We start from the raw sequence: 15,000 nt of genomic DNA, 5'->3' as shown, positions 1-15,000 counted from the left end.
GCTTTTTTTTTTTTTTTTTTTTTACACTTAGAAACTGAGCAGAGCATGAGCAAAAACATACACCGCAAGAATATAATTAACCTCCTCATCCCCAAACGGTGCATAAGCCGAAAATCCCACTCCTCACTCTTATAGAGTAATACTAGTTTAATTAGGTTGCATCTAATTCAGAGTAGTTAGTGGAATTATAGGCTTTTGTTTCTGGTGTGTAAAAAGTAAAGGGTGTTCTAACTTATAAGTAAAGGAAAAAATCTTAACCCCACAGAAATGCTCAGTGAGTCCAGAGTTATACTTCTTACTTTAGTAACTACATGACTCTCCTTTCGGTTTCATCGTAGTTCGTGAATAACTACATAAATAATAGGCGAATAGATAACAAACACCGCGGCCCTGTGTGTGTGTGTGTGGAGTTTGGATGTTCTCCCCGTGCTGCGGGGGTTTCCTCCGGGTACTCCGGTTTCCTCCACCAGTCCAAAGACATGCACGGTAGGCTGATTGGCGTGTCTAAAGTGTCCGTAGTGTATGGATGGGTGTGTGAGTGTGTGTGTGATTGTGCCCTGCGATGGATTATGGATTGGCACCCTGTCCAGGGTGTACCCCGCCTCCTGGGATAGGATCCAGGTTCCCCGAGACCCTGAAAAGGATAAGCGGTATAGAAGATGGATGGATGGATAGATAGATAGCTGAGATTGTAAGTGCTTCCAGTATCTTCTTGTGATACTGAAAGCCCCCCCCCCCCCCCCCTTTAACTCACAGTCTGAAGCTCAGAAAGCAGGTGTGATAGTTTTACATGCTCATAATGTTTTAAATGTGTTTTTAATGCCGTCTCGTAAGGGATTGTATACAGATTTACAGATCGATTAAACTCGGTGGAACTAAGCAGCTGGCTGAAATGACGACATGCGCGGTATATTCTCTGTTTTCTCCGTCGCTACGTCGGCGATACTCGAGTCGTAGCGCCCCGGCTGAAGACGTGTCAATACAAGCGCGCGCATCATTTTCAATGCCGACCGTCCAAACTTCCCGATCGTTTACAAACATCCAAAGGGTTAAAAGATATTCAACTAATGATAATGCGGGAGATCGTTAAAGAATCATCGTGCAGACGTCCAATGTTAAATTGTGCCGTCTAGACGTGGAGTTCTGTTTGAGAGTCTGTTTCACTAAAACGGGATAAACACCCGACTTTAACTTTGGGTTTTTAATCAAAGTGCGATGTTTGTGATTATATGCGACGATGCGTGATAGCGTTACGGAGACGAGTGTTTAATGGTGTATGAAAGAAAGTATCTGCGGTGTATATGAGAACGCGTGAGGGAACATGTTGGACCGCAGTCATTTTTTTTCCCCAGTGAAACTTGCATTATCGATTATTTAAGTATGTATATGTCAGATATACAATATAGGACCTCCATTATGGGGATGGAAAGACAAAGCTCGACCTTTTGCACAACTCCTCAGCAGCTCTGTCGGTCTGTAGACATTCCCACAACCCTTTCATTTCTCATAGTTCCATCGATAAGCACGCGGATTACGCACTCAGACGTGGCTTTAAGAAGTCGAGACGCTCCACCCTGCTCTTCTATTACAGTTATTAGAATGTATTTACGTTGGCATTGACCCTTAAACCATGTTTATATAGTAAGTCTTGGGTCTTAAACTAATGTAGTACGGAGACAAAAGTATGCTGACTCAGCTCCAAAGCTACCGTTTTGGTACTTGTCGACTAATTTCTTTGGCCTGACCGATCCAAAGTGCCGTTGCTTGGGCGATTTGCATGCGAAAGTGTAAAGCGATATTGGAAAGAATGCAGCACTGTTAAAACGACTACGGAAATATGTTGCGCGGTCAGGCGGTACCGTCTGCTGTCTCAGGGGGACGGCTCAGCAAAAAAGCAAACTGTAATAGTGCTGATAGAGGCTTCTTATGCAAGGATACTGTATCTGACCCGTATGCGAAGCATACAGTAGGCAATCCATTTGTTGCACATAAAGAAGTGTGTAGGAGAAGGGATGGCGGCCATTAACACTTCATTGTTTCTCATCAAAACGTCATCTGGCAGTTGTAATGGCCTGCCGTAACAAGGGCAGTGTTAGGATGAAAAGCACAATGCAGTTTTAATATTGTGACGGAGCTCTGTGAGACGCTCGAAGATGAGTTCTGTCCTGCGTTTTAAGCGCGGGATCTGTGTCATGTCAGTCACGATGCACATCCGCTGTTGATGTTTTTTTTTCTTTTGTGCTCAAAATAATCAGGTCTAAAGGGATTAGGCAAGAGTTCAATTATTTGTCCAGAGCTTTTAATGATGGATTGACACACAATGCAGCTTTACCGAAATCTGGATGTATGTTTAGATCCTCGGTGAGCAAGCCAGAGGCGACAGTAGTAAAGGGAAAAAACTCCCCGAGACGAACAACACGGGGAAGAATCCTTGAAGGAGCTCAAACGGATGAGTGTGGGCGACACTGAATAGCAGGATTATGAATAATTACCCTTCACAAGAGGCGGACGATGTTGTTGTTACGTTTCGACCTGCCTTCGCAACTTTATAATCTCGGGTTACCTGCAGCAACACCTCCACCCCTTCATCCGTCCAGTTCATATACTCGGTGCTTTTCCTCGACGTTGCCGCATCCATTCAAAGTGACGGAAACGATATAAACGCCTGACTGAAATGACTTATTACGTTTTTATGCATGTGCAGTATACGGATGTAAGCGTGTTTCAATTAGAGGTTGACGGATTTATCAATTTATCGGCACGGGTTATTGATTGCTGGGAGTATCGGTTATCAGCAAAAGATACACACCGATAGTTTTTCCCGGTCGCGTCCGTTGCGGAGCAGCCGAGAAGGCTCCACTGTCATTATACAGTAAGAGAGCGGCCTCTAGAGGCGAAATAAAAACTGACCGATTTTGTTGTGTTATTTGAAGTGTTTTTTTTTTTTTTTTTTTTTATCATTTTGAATGTCTCTATTTTTTTTTTATTTGCTATTTGGAGTGTTACTTTTTGGTTCTTTTTTAGGATGTATATCTTTTATTTACTTTAGTATTTATTAATAGTCCAATGAATGGTTGGTACAGTCAGTGCTGTTTTATTTTTGTTATAAAGTTCAGCAATATTTTTACTTTAAGTGTTTAAGGATCCATTTTAAAAACCCAGCCCAAAACCCAACCCAACCTCGTTATCTTTATTGGTAAAATCTATCGATCGGCCTGTAGTTTCAGTGTGGAAGAGCAATTTTTGGAAAAGGTTTGAAAATGGCACTGTAGACGGAGAGCGTTTTACAATGAAATTGCAGTTTTCAGATCGGTCCGGATCAATGCGGATGTAGCCTGAGATGCTATTTTTCCCCGTTCTGATGTTAGATGTGAACGTTAACTGAAGCTCTTGACCTGTATCCGCATGATTTCATGTATTGCGCTGCTGCTAAATGATTGGCTGGTAGAAGTAGAGATTATAGATGATGCTTTATGGGTTTTATCATACCCTTCCTCCAAATAGGATTTTCTGAAGAAAGGATTGGAGGATGTTAAAATTCCTTTAGCCTCTAAGCTGTCTGTATGCTTAAGGAGAAAAATCCTTTGATGATGCAGTTCAGCTCAGCAGGGACCTGGAACTGAGCTGCACTGGAGAGAGCAGCTGACAATAAAGTCGTCTGGGGAGGGATGACAAGAGAGGACACGTTACTGTATTTGCTGTCGGAATAGTATGAATTACCCCAGTGACACGTGTGTGTGTGTGTGTGTGTGTGTTTTGCCAGCTGTGAAAGGGCAGCATTTGCATCTTCCGGCCTCACCCTGTCTGTCTTCCAGCTTGCCCAGTAGAGAGAGAGAGAGATTGATGAAGCATGTAAGGCGGTGATACAGTGACAACTCAGAGATATTGAAATAGAATGGAAACATAGAGAGTCGCATAGATGTTTTGGTCTGACCTGCTTTTACTAATTACTGAATGGAAACTCATTAAACTGCAAACCACTGACAGGAGTAAACACACACACACACACACACACACACACACACATACATGAGTGCACACACACATATCTGCAGGCAAAATGTCAGCATGGTACACAGGAGGCTTGTGACGCCACACAGGCCAGGTAATTACCTACCGGAAAAGGCTTTTAACCTACAGAACATTCTCCACTGAACAAGCCACAATTTCCTGCACTAAAACAGCAGGACACACACACACACACACACACACACACACACGCTTATCTGCCTTCACAGCGAACACCGGCTGAATAACATGTCATTCGGAGTTTCTTTTTTCTCATCTATTCACTTGACTTTCTGCTCATCGCATGTTTGTAATAGCTCACGTTCACACTGTCTAAACTGTTCCTAAGCAACAAATCTATACAGTCTTTATTGTTGCACAGAGATGTTCAGCTATGTTGTGGATACTGAAATATAGTAGAGACATTGTGAAGGTATGAGGCGGGGGAAAAGGGCAAATTTCCAACATCTCTTTGCCAGCTTGTCTATAGTCAGAGCTATAAACATAACACGCTTTCACATCACATAAAAATGTCATCATTTCTCCGGTCCAGTATAAAAAAAATATCTAAGTAGGGTTAGATGTAGAGACAGGCTCGTATTCCCTTCATATGTTTTGAACTCTTTTGACCCGAAGCCAAAAGAAGGAAATTTCCACCTGTTTTGGGGACACCCAGGTTCAGCACAGTATTTGTGATGTCACACTGGCCGCCCCGTGTGTTTCTGCCGCCCCGCCTCGCAGCCATGCGCCGTCCCGCTGTCCAAAACAAACGCCGGGCTGAAACGGCGCTGTCCGTTCAGCACCCAGGAAAGCTGGCAGTTACGCGAGGGACGCGGTGTTGGGGTTGCAGACCTACCGTCGCATAGTGTATACGTATGATCAGGTTTTTTTGTGTATTTGTTTCAAACGTAATGGGATTTAAGACCCGAATTAACGTGTTAATATGACTACTGTCCACGCGGTTTTAATAATATATACATGCGATAAGGCTTTTAAGTTGTTCGATAACAGATATGCTTTTAAAAGATTCCAAGCTCTTACTAATGCAAAAAAAAAAAAAAAAATAGAAAGAAAAGTCAAAGCAATTAACAATCATTCAGGATCACTGCAGTGACGTGCTGATCTCTTCCTGTGTTTTGAGCTTTGTTCTGGATCCATGCTGTGTCTTGAGAGTTTTTCTCTACAGGCAGGAAAGGAAACACCAATGATCCATGAATTGTTGCAAGCCAGGAAGTGAAAATTATGCTCCTATTTTTCACATGTAGTTTTTTCTTTATATATATATATATATATACTCATAGAGTGGTGTTTTATTTTTAGGTTTCTTTGGTTTGGTCGTACTTTCTTATTGGAAGTTTAGGGAAAATGAAATCAACATTAATTCTGTATCATGCCAATATGCTACAATTCCACGCGTGATCTGACACATGGAAGCCATTACGCCCACACACACTTCACCCGAAGGATTTTAGTCCTAGTGTAGTTGAATGATTAAAATACAGGATGGTTTGTGTTTGTTTTTTTTCTTTCTTTCTCAGTTGGAGCAAATGTTCATGCAAGAAGGATATTTGCTCTGGTCTCCCGTCTCCCTCTATAGACGTTTACCCCGCTATAGTTTACTTTAAACCCAGAAACGGATGTATACGCACGAACGCCGTTATCCATTATACCTGATGTATCGTGTAGCATGATTGAAGTGACCTGCAGGTCTTAAAATATTTCTGGAAATGTCTTGAATGTGGTATTAAAAAGTTTTCAATTTGAAGTGCTGATACGGGCAGATACCCTGAGCAAGACTTTTGCACGCAATAGAAAGCACATTCATCTCATTTTCCTTCACCTGGCAGATGGAGACATATGGTAATATGGAAATATGATGCTTTTTAAGAGGAACGGAGACAGTGGTGTGAAATGAGAGAAGCATTAATCTCTCTTCTAGTCTTCCTGTTGTGTTTAGGCTTATCGTACTTACAGTGTGTGTGTGTGTGTGTGTGTGTAGATGTTCGGAGGAAGACCATCTATGAGTATCACCGTGTGGAGTTGCTCAAGACCAAAATCACAAACAGCACAGCTGTGGAAATGATGCCACTCCCTAGTAAGAAAACACCCACACAATAACACAGTAACACACAGAACTGCACACTGTAAAGAAATGCGTTCGTTTTGTTTTTTTTAAATAAATAAATAAATAAAAAGGACAGCTGGATGCATGTTTGGTTAATATAGTAGTCAGATTTATCACACTAGCCATTTCTCTGGCAGCATAAAATCCCACTATGTCTTTGGAGGAACATTTCTCAGTGAGTGATGCAGCTTATTTCCTGTGAGATGAGAGATTCAGAGCTAACTAGCTGCTTCTTTACACGTTCTGTATTTCACTTTAGATTTAAAAAAAAAAAAGGGGTTTATATACTGTACTCTTCATGAACTAATGAAGCCACTTGGGTGAGTGGTGCAATTTAAATGGTGCAAGTATATAAAACAGGTCTTGTTCCGTAGACTTACCGCTGTTCAATTTAAATGAATTATGACGTGCCTTCAACCGTTTCACACCTGCATTAAGGCGTTTCCATTAGTACTGTAAGTCGCAGGCTGCGATATAGCTGCAGAAGGCTAAGTTTAGCATGATTCATGTTTTCTTCTGAACGGGCTGCAGTCACGGGCCGCAAGCGTCGGATACGTTTTTTTTGTACTCTTTTCCGGCTGCAAGCTTCAGAATCACTCGAGTTACTTTCCGTCTCAGTAAAATGACCTCTTTCTGGGAAAATAGTCGGTACTCGGTCGTTTACTAATGAAAAGATTCCTGGCTTTTCAAAAACGTCTGAATAGGACACTTCAATTGAGTGCGACCTACCAAAGCCAAAATATTTCAACCCAAAATAAATCAATAAATGTCTAGATAGTCCCTCAGAATTCACCAAAGAAAGACTGGATAATAAAAAATAAAAATCCATATCAACAGTAAATACAAGGCACCAGAATGAACCATCCATTATTTATGCCTGTAATCATCCTGCAGCTGTATTCTGTATTATCTCTATATAATACTAGATTCATATTATATACCCTAAGTCATCTTTATACATCTGTATGACATCTGTATATACATTATCCATGGATAATCTGGGTACTGTTGTGTATATACGATGTAAATATCTCTTACGTATATTTATGACTAATACTTGCGTATATATATATATATATTATACCTATTTGAGTTTTTCTATTATAACATAGTGTATTTACTAGGGATGCAGCGAATGATTGACAACCGAAATTATTATTATTAATAAGTGAAAAGGCCGAATAAATTTGACCGGACAATGACGCGTTTGATGACGTGACAAAATAGCCTAGCAGCCAGAGTGATATGCGCGAATGTCACGACCTCTATGAGGGGGCGCGCGCACGCACGAGCGACGTGCTCTTCGGATGTTTACCGCGGACAGTAGACGCGCGTGGACGCGCGTTTGTTTCGTTTCTGTTCCGGAGTATTCTGTCACGTCGCGAGACGTAAGGGGGTAGAGTACGGAAGCAGGTAAAGACGTATTTATTTAAGGGCAGGCAGACAAGTCCAAATCGTCATCCGGAAAACGTAGTCAAGACAGGCGGAGGGTCGGGCGATCGGCAAACAGGCATAAACGGGACAAAGCAGGAATCAAAGTCGCGGTCACAGAAAACAGAGTCGCAGCACAAAAACAAGAAACATGAAGTAGTACTGTGGACTGGGAGCGGAGAAACCAGCGGGGACTAAATGAACTAACCTATAGTTTAAACTAACTAAATCTATCAAGGAACATAACATTAACAACGTATCTAACTCTACTATACCTACTATAATACTCCGCGAGGTGTACAGGGACGCGAGCGGTGTATATCCCCAATATAATCAGCCGTATAGAACACAATAGATCCATTTATCGCGCTCTTGTCAACGCTTCTGACTTGTATGTGGTTATTATGTGACTCCACAGCATGTCTCCAGTTTAGAAGCTGTTCTGCCTGCATCGCCGCCGAGATCAACTTCAACTGCAGCTGGTGTCACCGACTCAACAGGTGAGAATAGCCAGAGATGTCAAGTACAGTACTAAAGGGAAGTGGGGTTTGTTTCTATTCAGTTTCACCTCAGTGTTCTAGGCTTTTTCTCCTCACACTGGGCGAGAAATGTAGGTTAGAGTAATCAAACTTGGTCTCAGTTGATTCTTTGCCCTGGGCTCTGTTGGGGGAGGGAGAGTGCGAGTCTCCTTTTTCTGTTGACTCATGTGTGCTCCTTCACCTTTCCGCCCCAGACCTATTCACACTCACTCCATCACAGGCCTGACATGAGAGCAGGGCAACACCGAGAGAATAAAACCACTCAGTATCAAACAGACTGACTGAGAGGCTCTTGTGCTTTTATCCTGTGTGTGTGTGTGTGTGTGTGTGTGTGTGTGTGTGTACTCCCTTCTCTTTTATTTTCTTCTCATCTCCTCTTATGTGTTCTCTTCTTTCCTCCCCTTCCGTCTCACACATATTACTACTACTCTTTATCCCGGTGTTCATTTTTCTGAGTGTTTTTTCAGAAATATTGAAATATTCTCACACTGTACTTTGTTCTGCCCTGAATTCACACCTGATGTGTCACATGAGTCATATAATCCACATCGGATGTACTGTATCCCATCTACATTTCCTTACCATCTACTGCCAGGAGAAAAAAAGCATCTTTTTAGCATCTTGATCTATTTAGGCAACTCCAGCATTCGAGTTATGAGCGGACACATTTCAATTCCTGGCTTCTTTTTGTTTTGTTTTGAGGGAGATATTAACTGTTTAATGTTAAATAATTCATGGAATAAGCCTACTTCAAAAGCAGCCAGTATCTCCCCACACTGAAAACCACACCTCCCTCTCAGCTGATCTGAGTGTTTTGTAACTCACATTGCTGTACAAAATGATTGTACAGTAAGAGGATGTACGAACAAGATGAGGAAAGCTGCTCCATACGGCCGTCGTATTTTGCGCTTCGTAATGCGCCACACATTCTCAATCGGAGACAGGTCAGGACTGCGGTGGTGGTTGACAGCTCAGTGGTTAAGATGTTGGGCTGCTGATCGGAAGGTTGTGAGTTCAAACCACCACTGGGCCCTTGAGCAAAGCGCTTAACCCTCAACTGCTCAGATTTATAAATGTAAGTTTGTCTGGATAAGGGCGTCTGCCAAATGCCATAGATGTACTGCAGGCAGGCCATGCTCTCTGTTTACGTAACCATGCGCTTGTGATCCCGGCAAAAAGTGGTTTGGCGTTGTCCTGCTCTGGATGGCTGTATATGTTGCTACAAAATATGTTCATATCTTTGGTGCCCTCACAGATGTGCCATACCGTGGGCATTGATCCGCCCCATACCATGACGGATGCTGGCCTGGACCTGGACCTGATGCTGATAACAGCTTGGATGGTCCTTTTCCTCTTTGGCCCGGAGAACACGACGGCTGTTTTGTCCAAAAACTATTAGAAATGTCTACTCGTCAGACCACTAAACACGATTCCACTGTCCTACTGTCCATCTCAGATGAGACCGATCCCAGAGAAGTGGGCGGAGCTTCTGGACAGTGTTGATGTATGGCTTCTGCTTTGCATAGTAAAGCCTTAACTTGCATCTGTGGATGCAGCGGCGAATGGTGTTGAGTGTCAAAGGTTTAACAAAGTATTCCCGAACCCATGTCAGGATCTCCATTACAGACTCGTGATGGGTTTTAAGACAGTGACGTCTGAGGGATCGGAGATCACGCCCGTTCAGAAGTGGGTTTCGGCCTCGCCCTTTACGCACCAAGATTTGACCGGATCCCTTGAATATTTTAATTATATTGTGCACTGTAGGTGCACCGATCTAAATTTCCCCTGACCCAACTTTTTTGGAACGTGTCCCATGCATTGGTTTCAAAATAAACATTTAGCTTCAAATAACCTATGCAGTTGATTAGATAAAACATCAATATGTGCTATATGTGGTCCAAATATAACGTCCATCTTGGGATAAATTTGAACCAAATCAGACGGACTAAACAAAGACGAATTTTCGACGACTATTTTTGGGCTGAATAAAGGCCGTGACGGGCCGACCAGATTCAGCCCGAAAAACAACGCCCGTGGATGTCTGGTGGGACTTAAACATCATGAAGAGGGCACCAATGTAATAGACTATATATAAAGCACCCACAGTCTTGTTTGCTCTTGGACTTCAAAACTGTTCAGCTAAAAGCGTGACACGACACGGTGAAACACCAGGAAAATGGAGGTGTAAGTGTGTCAAAGAAAAGAATATTTTCTTTGAATCCCCAATCATTTCACCACTACATACCCAGAAAGTGGACGTGATGGATACATGAGCAGACACATGCTGCTGACATTGCGTCGGATACTTCACGGAGCCTCGGAAACTTGGACACGTTCGCCTTGTTTGTTTATTTGTAATTGCTTCTGAATTTGCAGAACGGTCTATTTCCATGTCATTTATATTATTTCTTAAAAGTGTGGCCACTTACCCAACGTTCCAGAACACCACAGTGTGTTAGTTTCCTACCGTGCACGACAGCACGATTTCACTCATTTACATTCAGCTGCTGTTTTTCAGGCTATTCTCACAGCATGCGAGCAGTCTAATGAAATACCATTTGAAGTTCATGAATGGAAACCTTTCGTCGCGTGGAAAGTAAAGATCTATATCTGTGCTTAAGATCCATCTATCCATCCATCCATCCATCCATCCATTTTCTATACCGCTTATCGTACAGGGTCGCAGGGAACCTGGAGCCTATCCCAGGGAGCATGGGGCAATAACGTACGTTTCTGGGCCAATATTTTCTGCAGACGTCTTAAAGTGCACGCTTTTTATTTAGCTGCTCTAGTTTAAAGCATATTATTCAATACCTAATATGAATGATTCATTAACTAATAGGGAAGGAGTGTACTGTAGGTAGGACAGGAAGCAGTGTCAGTGTGAAGCACTGTGTTTAACACACATACGCACATAACGTCTGTGAGCAAGGCCGTCCAACCAGCAAACAGACTTGAGTACGTTGACATTTAATCAGAACAAGAGTTATTCAAGCGCCACGCCATATGAGATGATTTTCAGCGGTCTTTGTGGCACCTCAAGTTCTACGTTACAGGAATTATGGTGAGTTTAACAACAGGGTGACGGAGTTAACCAGATTCATGACTCTCTTTAAGCAGGTGCTTCCAAAATATATTGGTTGGAATCCAGAATAGCAATCAGATAACCAGTAAACACTGGCTGATTAGTCATTGCTGGCAAGTCCATACTAATAATGAAAAACGGCAAAAGGCGCAAAAAAATGTGGGAAACACTGTGGTGTGTGTGTGTGTGTATATATATATACACATATACACAAAGAGGGGTGACAAATTAACATAACAACCAGCATACAGTGTCTTAGTTAGGTTCTGGTCCTCAAGCCACCAGAACATTCCTGGTCTAATACTGTACTATGGCACAGATTCTACAAGTCTCTGGAGCTGTACTGGGTGGGTGAAGTCCTTGACTGGTGAACATGTCAGTGTAAAATCTCACATAGGTGTTCAGTAGGATTGATATCTGGCGAGAGTGAAGGCAGTAGCACATCACATATACTGTACGGTGTAAAGTATTGGAACAGCAAGACCGATTCTTTCATTTGGCTTTGAGATCAAAAGGTGAATATGAGACGATAGATCTGAATTTCAGCTTTCATTAACAATGTAGAACATGGTACCTTTTGTTGGAACCCACCCATTTTTCAAGTGATCAATACATATTTTGGAACATGTGATTGACAGGTGTTTCTTATTGCCCAGGTGTGCCCTGTTACATTGATTGTTTTAACAGTTAATAGCTTTGAATACACCCATCTTGGTTTGAGCCCTACGAATGTAGGCTTTGCATGTGCATTTTGCAGACTGCATTTGTTGTTAGAAAGGATAAACCAACATGAAGACCAGAGAGCTGTTTATGGGAGAAATGCAAGCCATTTTGAAGCTGAGGAAAAAGGGAAAATCAATCAGAGCCATCGGGCAGAGCCAATACAACCATTTGGAATGTCCTAACAACCAGACACTGAACGGGTAAGCCAAGAAAAACAACAGCAGTTGATGACATTGTGGGAGCTGTGAAGAAAACCCCAAAAACAACCGTCGGTGATATCACCGACAAGCTCCACAGGGGCAAGGGTGAAAGTCTCACAATCCAGCATTTGAAGAAGACTTCGAGAGCAAAAATATAAATAGGCCATAACACAAGATGAAACCCCTCATCAGCAGTAACAATTAGAAAGCCAGATTGGAATCCGTAAGGAGATACAGAGATGAGCCTCAAAAGTTCTGGAACCAAGCTTGAAAGGCCAAAGTGTGGAGAAATGAATGATCTGCTCATGATCCAAAACATACAGGCTCACTAATCTTTATTCGTGATGGTTAGCAGCAGAATGAATTCAGAAGTCTACAGAAACATTCTGCCTGCCAATTTACAGAGAAATGCATCCAATCTAATTGGGAGGAACTTCAACATGCAGCCAGACAATGACTCAAAACACACCGCCAACACAATGAAGGACTTCATCAGGGGAAAAAAAGTGGAAGGCTTTCGACTTGCCAAGTCAGTCAGCAGACATTAACCCTATTTAGCAGCATTTTACCACTGAAGGGAGAAACCCAACAAAACAAACAACAACTGAAAGAAGCTCCACTGAAAGTCTGGAAGCTACAGTCAAACCTCGACCCTTCGGTGATGTCAGTGGGTCGCCAGCTTGATGCAGATATTGCAAGGTCTATCTGTTCCTATACTTTTGCCCACCTAAAAGTTGGGTGTTCTGCCACCGAAGGTGTTTCACACTAATCTAGCTGTGGAAATGAACGCTCTATCGTCTCATATTCATCTTTTGATCTCGTACCCAACAACATAAATCTGTACAAGGTCTCGGGAATGTATTTTTCAGTTAAGGGTGTCCCCGCCTACAAAAATGCTGAGAACCCTTTCTCTACGGTACGTAATTTGGACACTAAAGCAGGACGTTGTATGAGAACAATAGTCATAAGCGTGCCGTTTTAAACATTGCACCTATAGGATTGTCATACATGTACGTGGTCAGACTGGAGCACGTGGAGGAGTGTTGAAAACCAGAACGTAAACAGACGGTTATGGATAGTGTGATGGCTCCGAGCGGTATTAAGCTGACTGCGGAAATGTATTAGCTCATTCCGTTGCAGTGTACTTAAGGGAAATCGCTAAATATGTTTCCTTGCAACGTAATAAAAATCTTCTCTGCGATTTGCAGATCATCGGACTGTATAATCCGATTTGTACACTGCTTGAACACAGTCTCCTGCTTTTCAGTACGTCTCTTTTTTTTCCCCCCTCGAAGTCATACTGAATTCCAATAAAAAGGAGCCAAGCTGTGCGCATTTGCATGCATTAATATGCAAACAACCCAATGTGGTGGAATTGCAATTAGGTATTTATCCACAGAGCTGTGCAGGATGGAGACAGAAGTCTTCGAAAGCGGAAAATTCCTATGGGAGCGAGCGAGCGAGCTGACGCCAGGTTCGTATGCCAGCTTTCTCGTCTGGTAGACGCCGGATAGACAGACGGAATCCATCTCACCTCGTTGGATTGATGGGGGATTTGTTATAGCGAAACCAGCTCCAGCGACTAGTCGCACGCGTACACTCGTCCACTTCCGTGCACTCACACTCTCGCACACACGGTCGTTTTGTTAACCTCAGACAGGCCTGGCCTTGATGTAACGTATGGAGAGAGAGCGCATTATAAAGGGGAGAAAAGGATAAAAGAACGTAGGGAGTGTGTGAGGATTGAGAAATGGGCTGAGGAAGAAGCAGTGAAGCCATAAAGGTAATGACTGTGTCAGAAGGGGACGTTCGGAATGCCAAGCGTCCTGGCCAGGAGAACGTGACTCTCAGCATGGGAGTGAAAGACGTACACTTTTGTCGTTTATTTTCCCTGCAATGTCTGAGTAATAACATGTTGTTCGGTCTGCCCTTGTGGTTCTCTCTTGAAATCTGGACGCCGCACAATGTGGCGGATGTGGCCAGCGGGGTGTTCTTCCTGTCGTGTTAAACAGTTTGACTGACAGCATTTTCATCCAGCCCATCATCTTTTGTATATCGTGTATAGTACAGTGGATAGATCTGAATTTGAAAACACCTTTTCCAGAATGGACAGAAAGGCTCGAGCTAGTTTGGTGGAGAACAATATTGTGTGAACCGATGATGCTCTTTGGATGAGCGTTAAAACCGCTTTAAGCTTATACCACAAGTTCGGTTGCTTAAATTGACTTAAAAAAAAAAAAAAAGACCTGGATGAATGGAAGCCTGAGTAGGATTTCACAATCACAAGAGCTGCGGATTAACCGTTTCCCATGTTTACTCTCGCCCGGGATGGTGGGTTTTGCTGGGTTTCGCGTGTACTCTCTGTATCTATGGAAGTTTTCTCAGGGTTCTTCTTACAGAAACACGCCCTAGTGACCTGGAGTTTTTTATTGAGGCATTTTATTGTCTCCCCTGCTCTAACACCCCCCATTTCGACTTCTAATTCCCACGCCTTTTATTTTTAAAGTGGGTGTGTTTAAGGGCAGGGAAAATACTCAAATGTGCAGGACAAGGGTTGGGAACCTATGAGCTATGCTAATAAATCGCCCCTAGGTGTGAATGTTTGTGAACGGTGCTGTGCAATGGACTGGAGTCCCCATCCAGGGTGTATCCCAGCCTCGCACCCGGTATTTCCGAGATCGGGTCCGGGTCCAGAATAAAGCGCTTACTCATGATGAAGATTACCTCGTGAATGATGTGGAGGAGGGGCGTGGACGAGCGCCGGTTTGTGAACGGAGGGCGGAGCCGGAGAAGGCAGTGGGGAATTATCTTGTTCTTGTTCTTGAAGGTTCTCTATTACAGTGAGGCGAGGATAAGAGGGAGAGAGACATGTGCCGAGAGAGAGACACC

At 43.0% G+C, this 15,000-nt stretch overlaps 1 protein-coding gene across 2 annotated transcripts in view; it reads left to right on the top strand.

The window, feature by feature from the left end:
• Positions 1–15,000, top strand: part of plxdc2b (plexin domain containing 2b) — a 108,910-nt gene that overhangs the window by 75,401 nt on the left and 18,509 nt on the right. For both annotated transcript variants that reach the window (XM_017472969.3, XM_053681269.1), the window contains exons 8-9: positions 6,008–6,103; positions 7,983–8,064. In XM_017472969.3, coding sequence (XP_017328458.1) covers positions 6,008–6,103; positions 7,983–8,064 — 178 coding nt within the window. The remainder of the gene's footprint in view (positions 1–6,007; positions 6,104–7,982; positions 8,065–15,000) is intronic.

This window comes from Ictalurus punctatus, chromosome 7 (assembly GCF_001660625.3).
Source record: "Ictalurus punctatus breed USDA103 chromosome 7, Coco_2.0, whole genome shotgun sequence".
NCBI lineage: Eukaryota > Metazoa > Chordata > Actinopteri > Siluriformes > Ictaluridae > Ictalurus > Ictalurus punctatus.
Note: the sequence above shows the minus strand (reverse complement) of the source record. Positions and strands in the feature narration are given on the sequence as shown.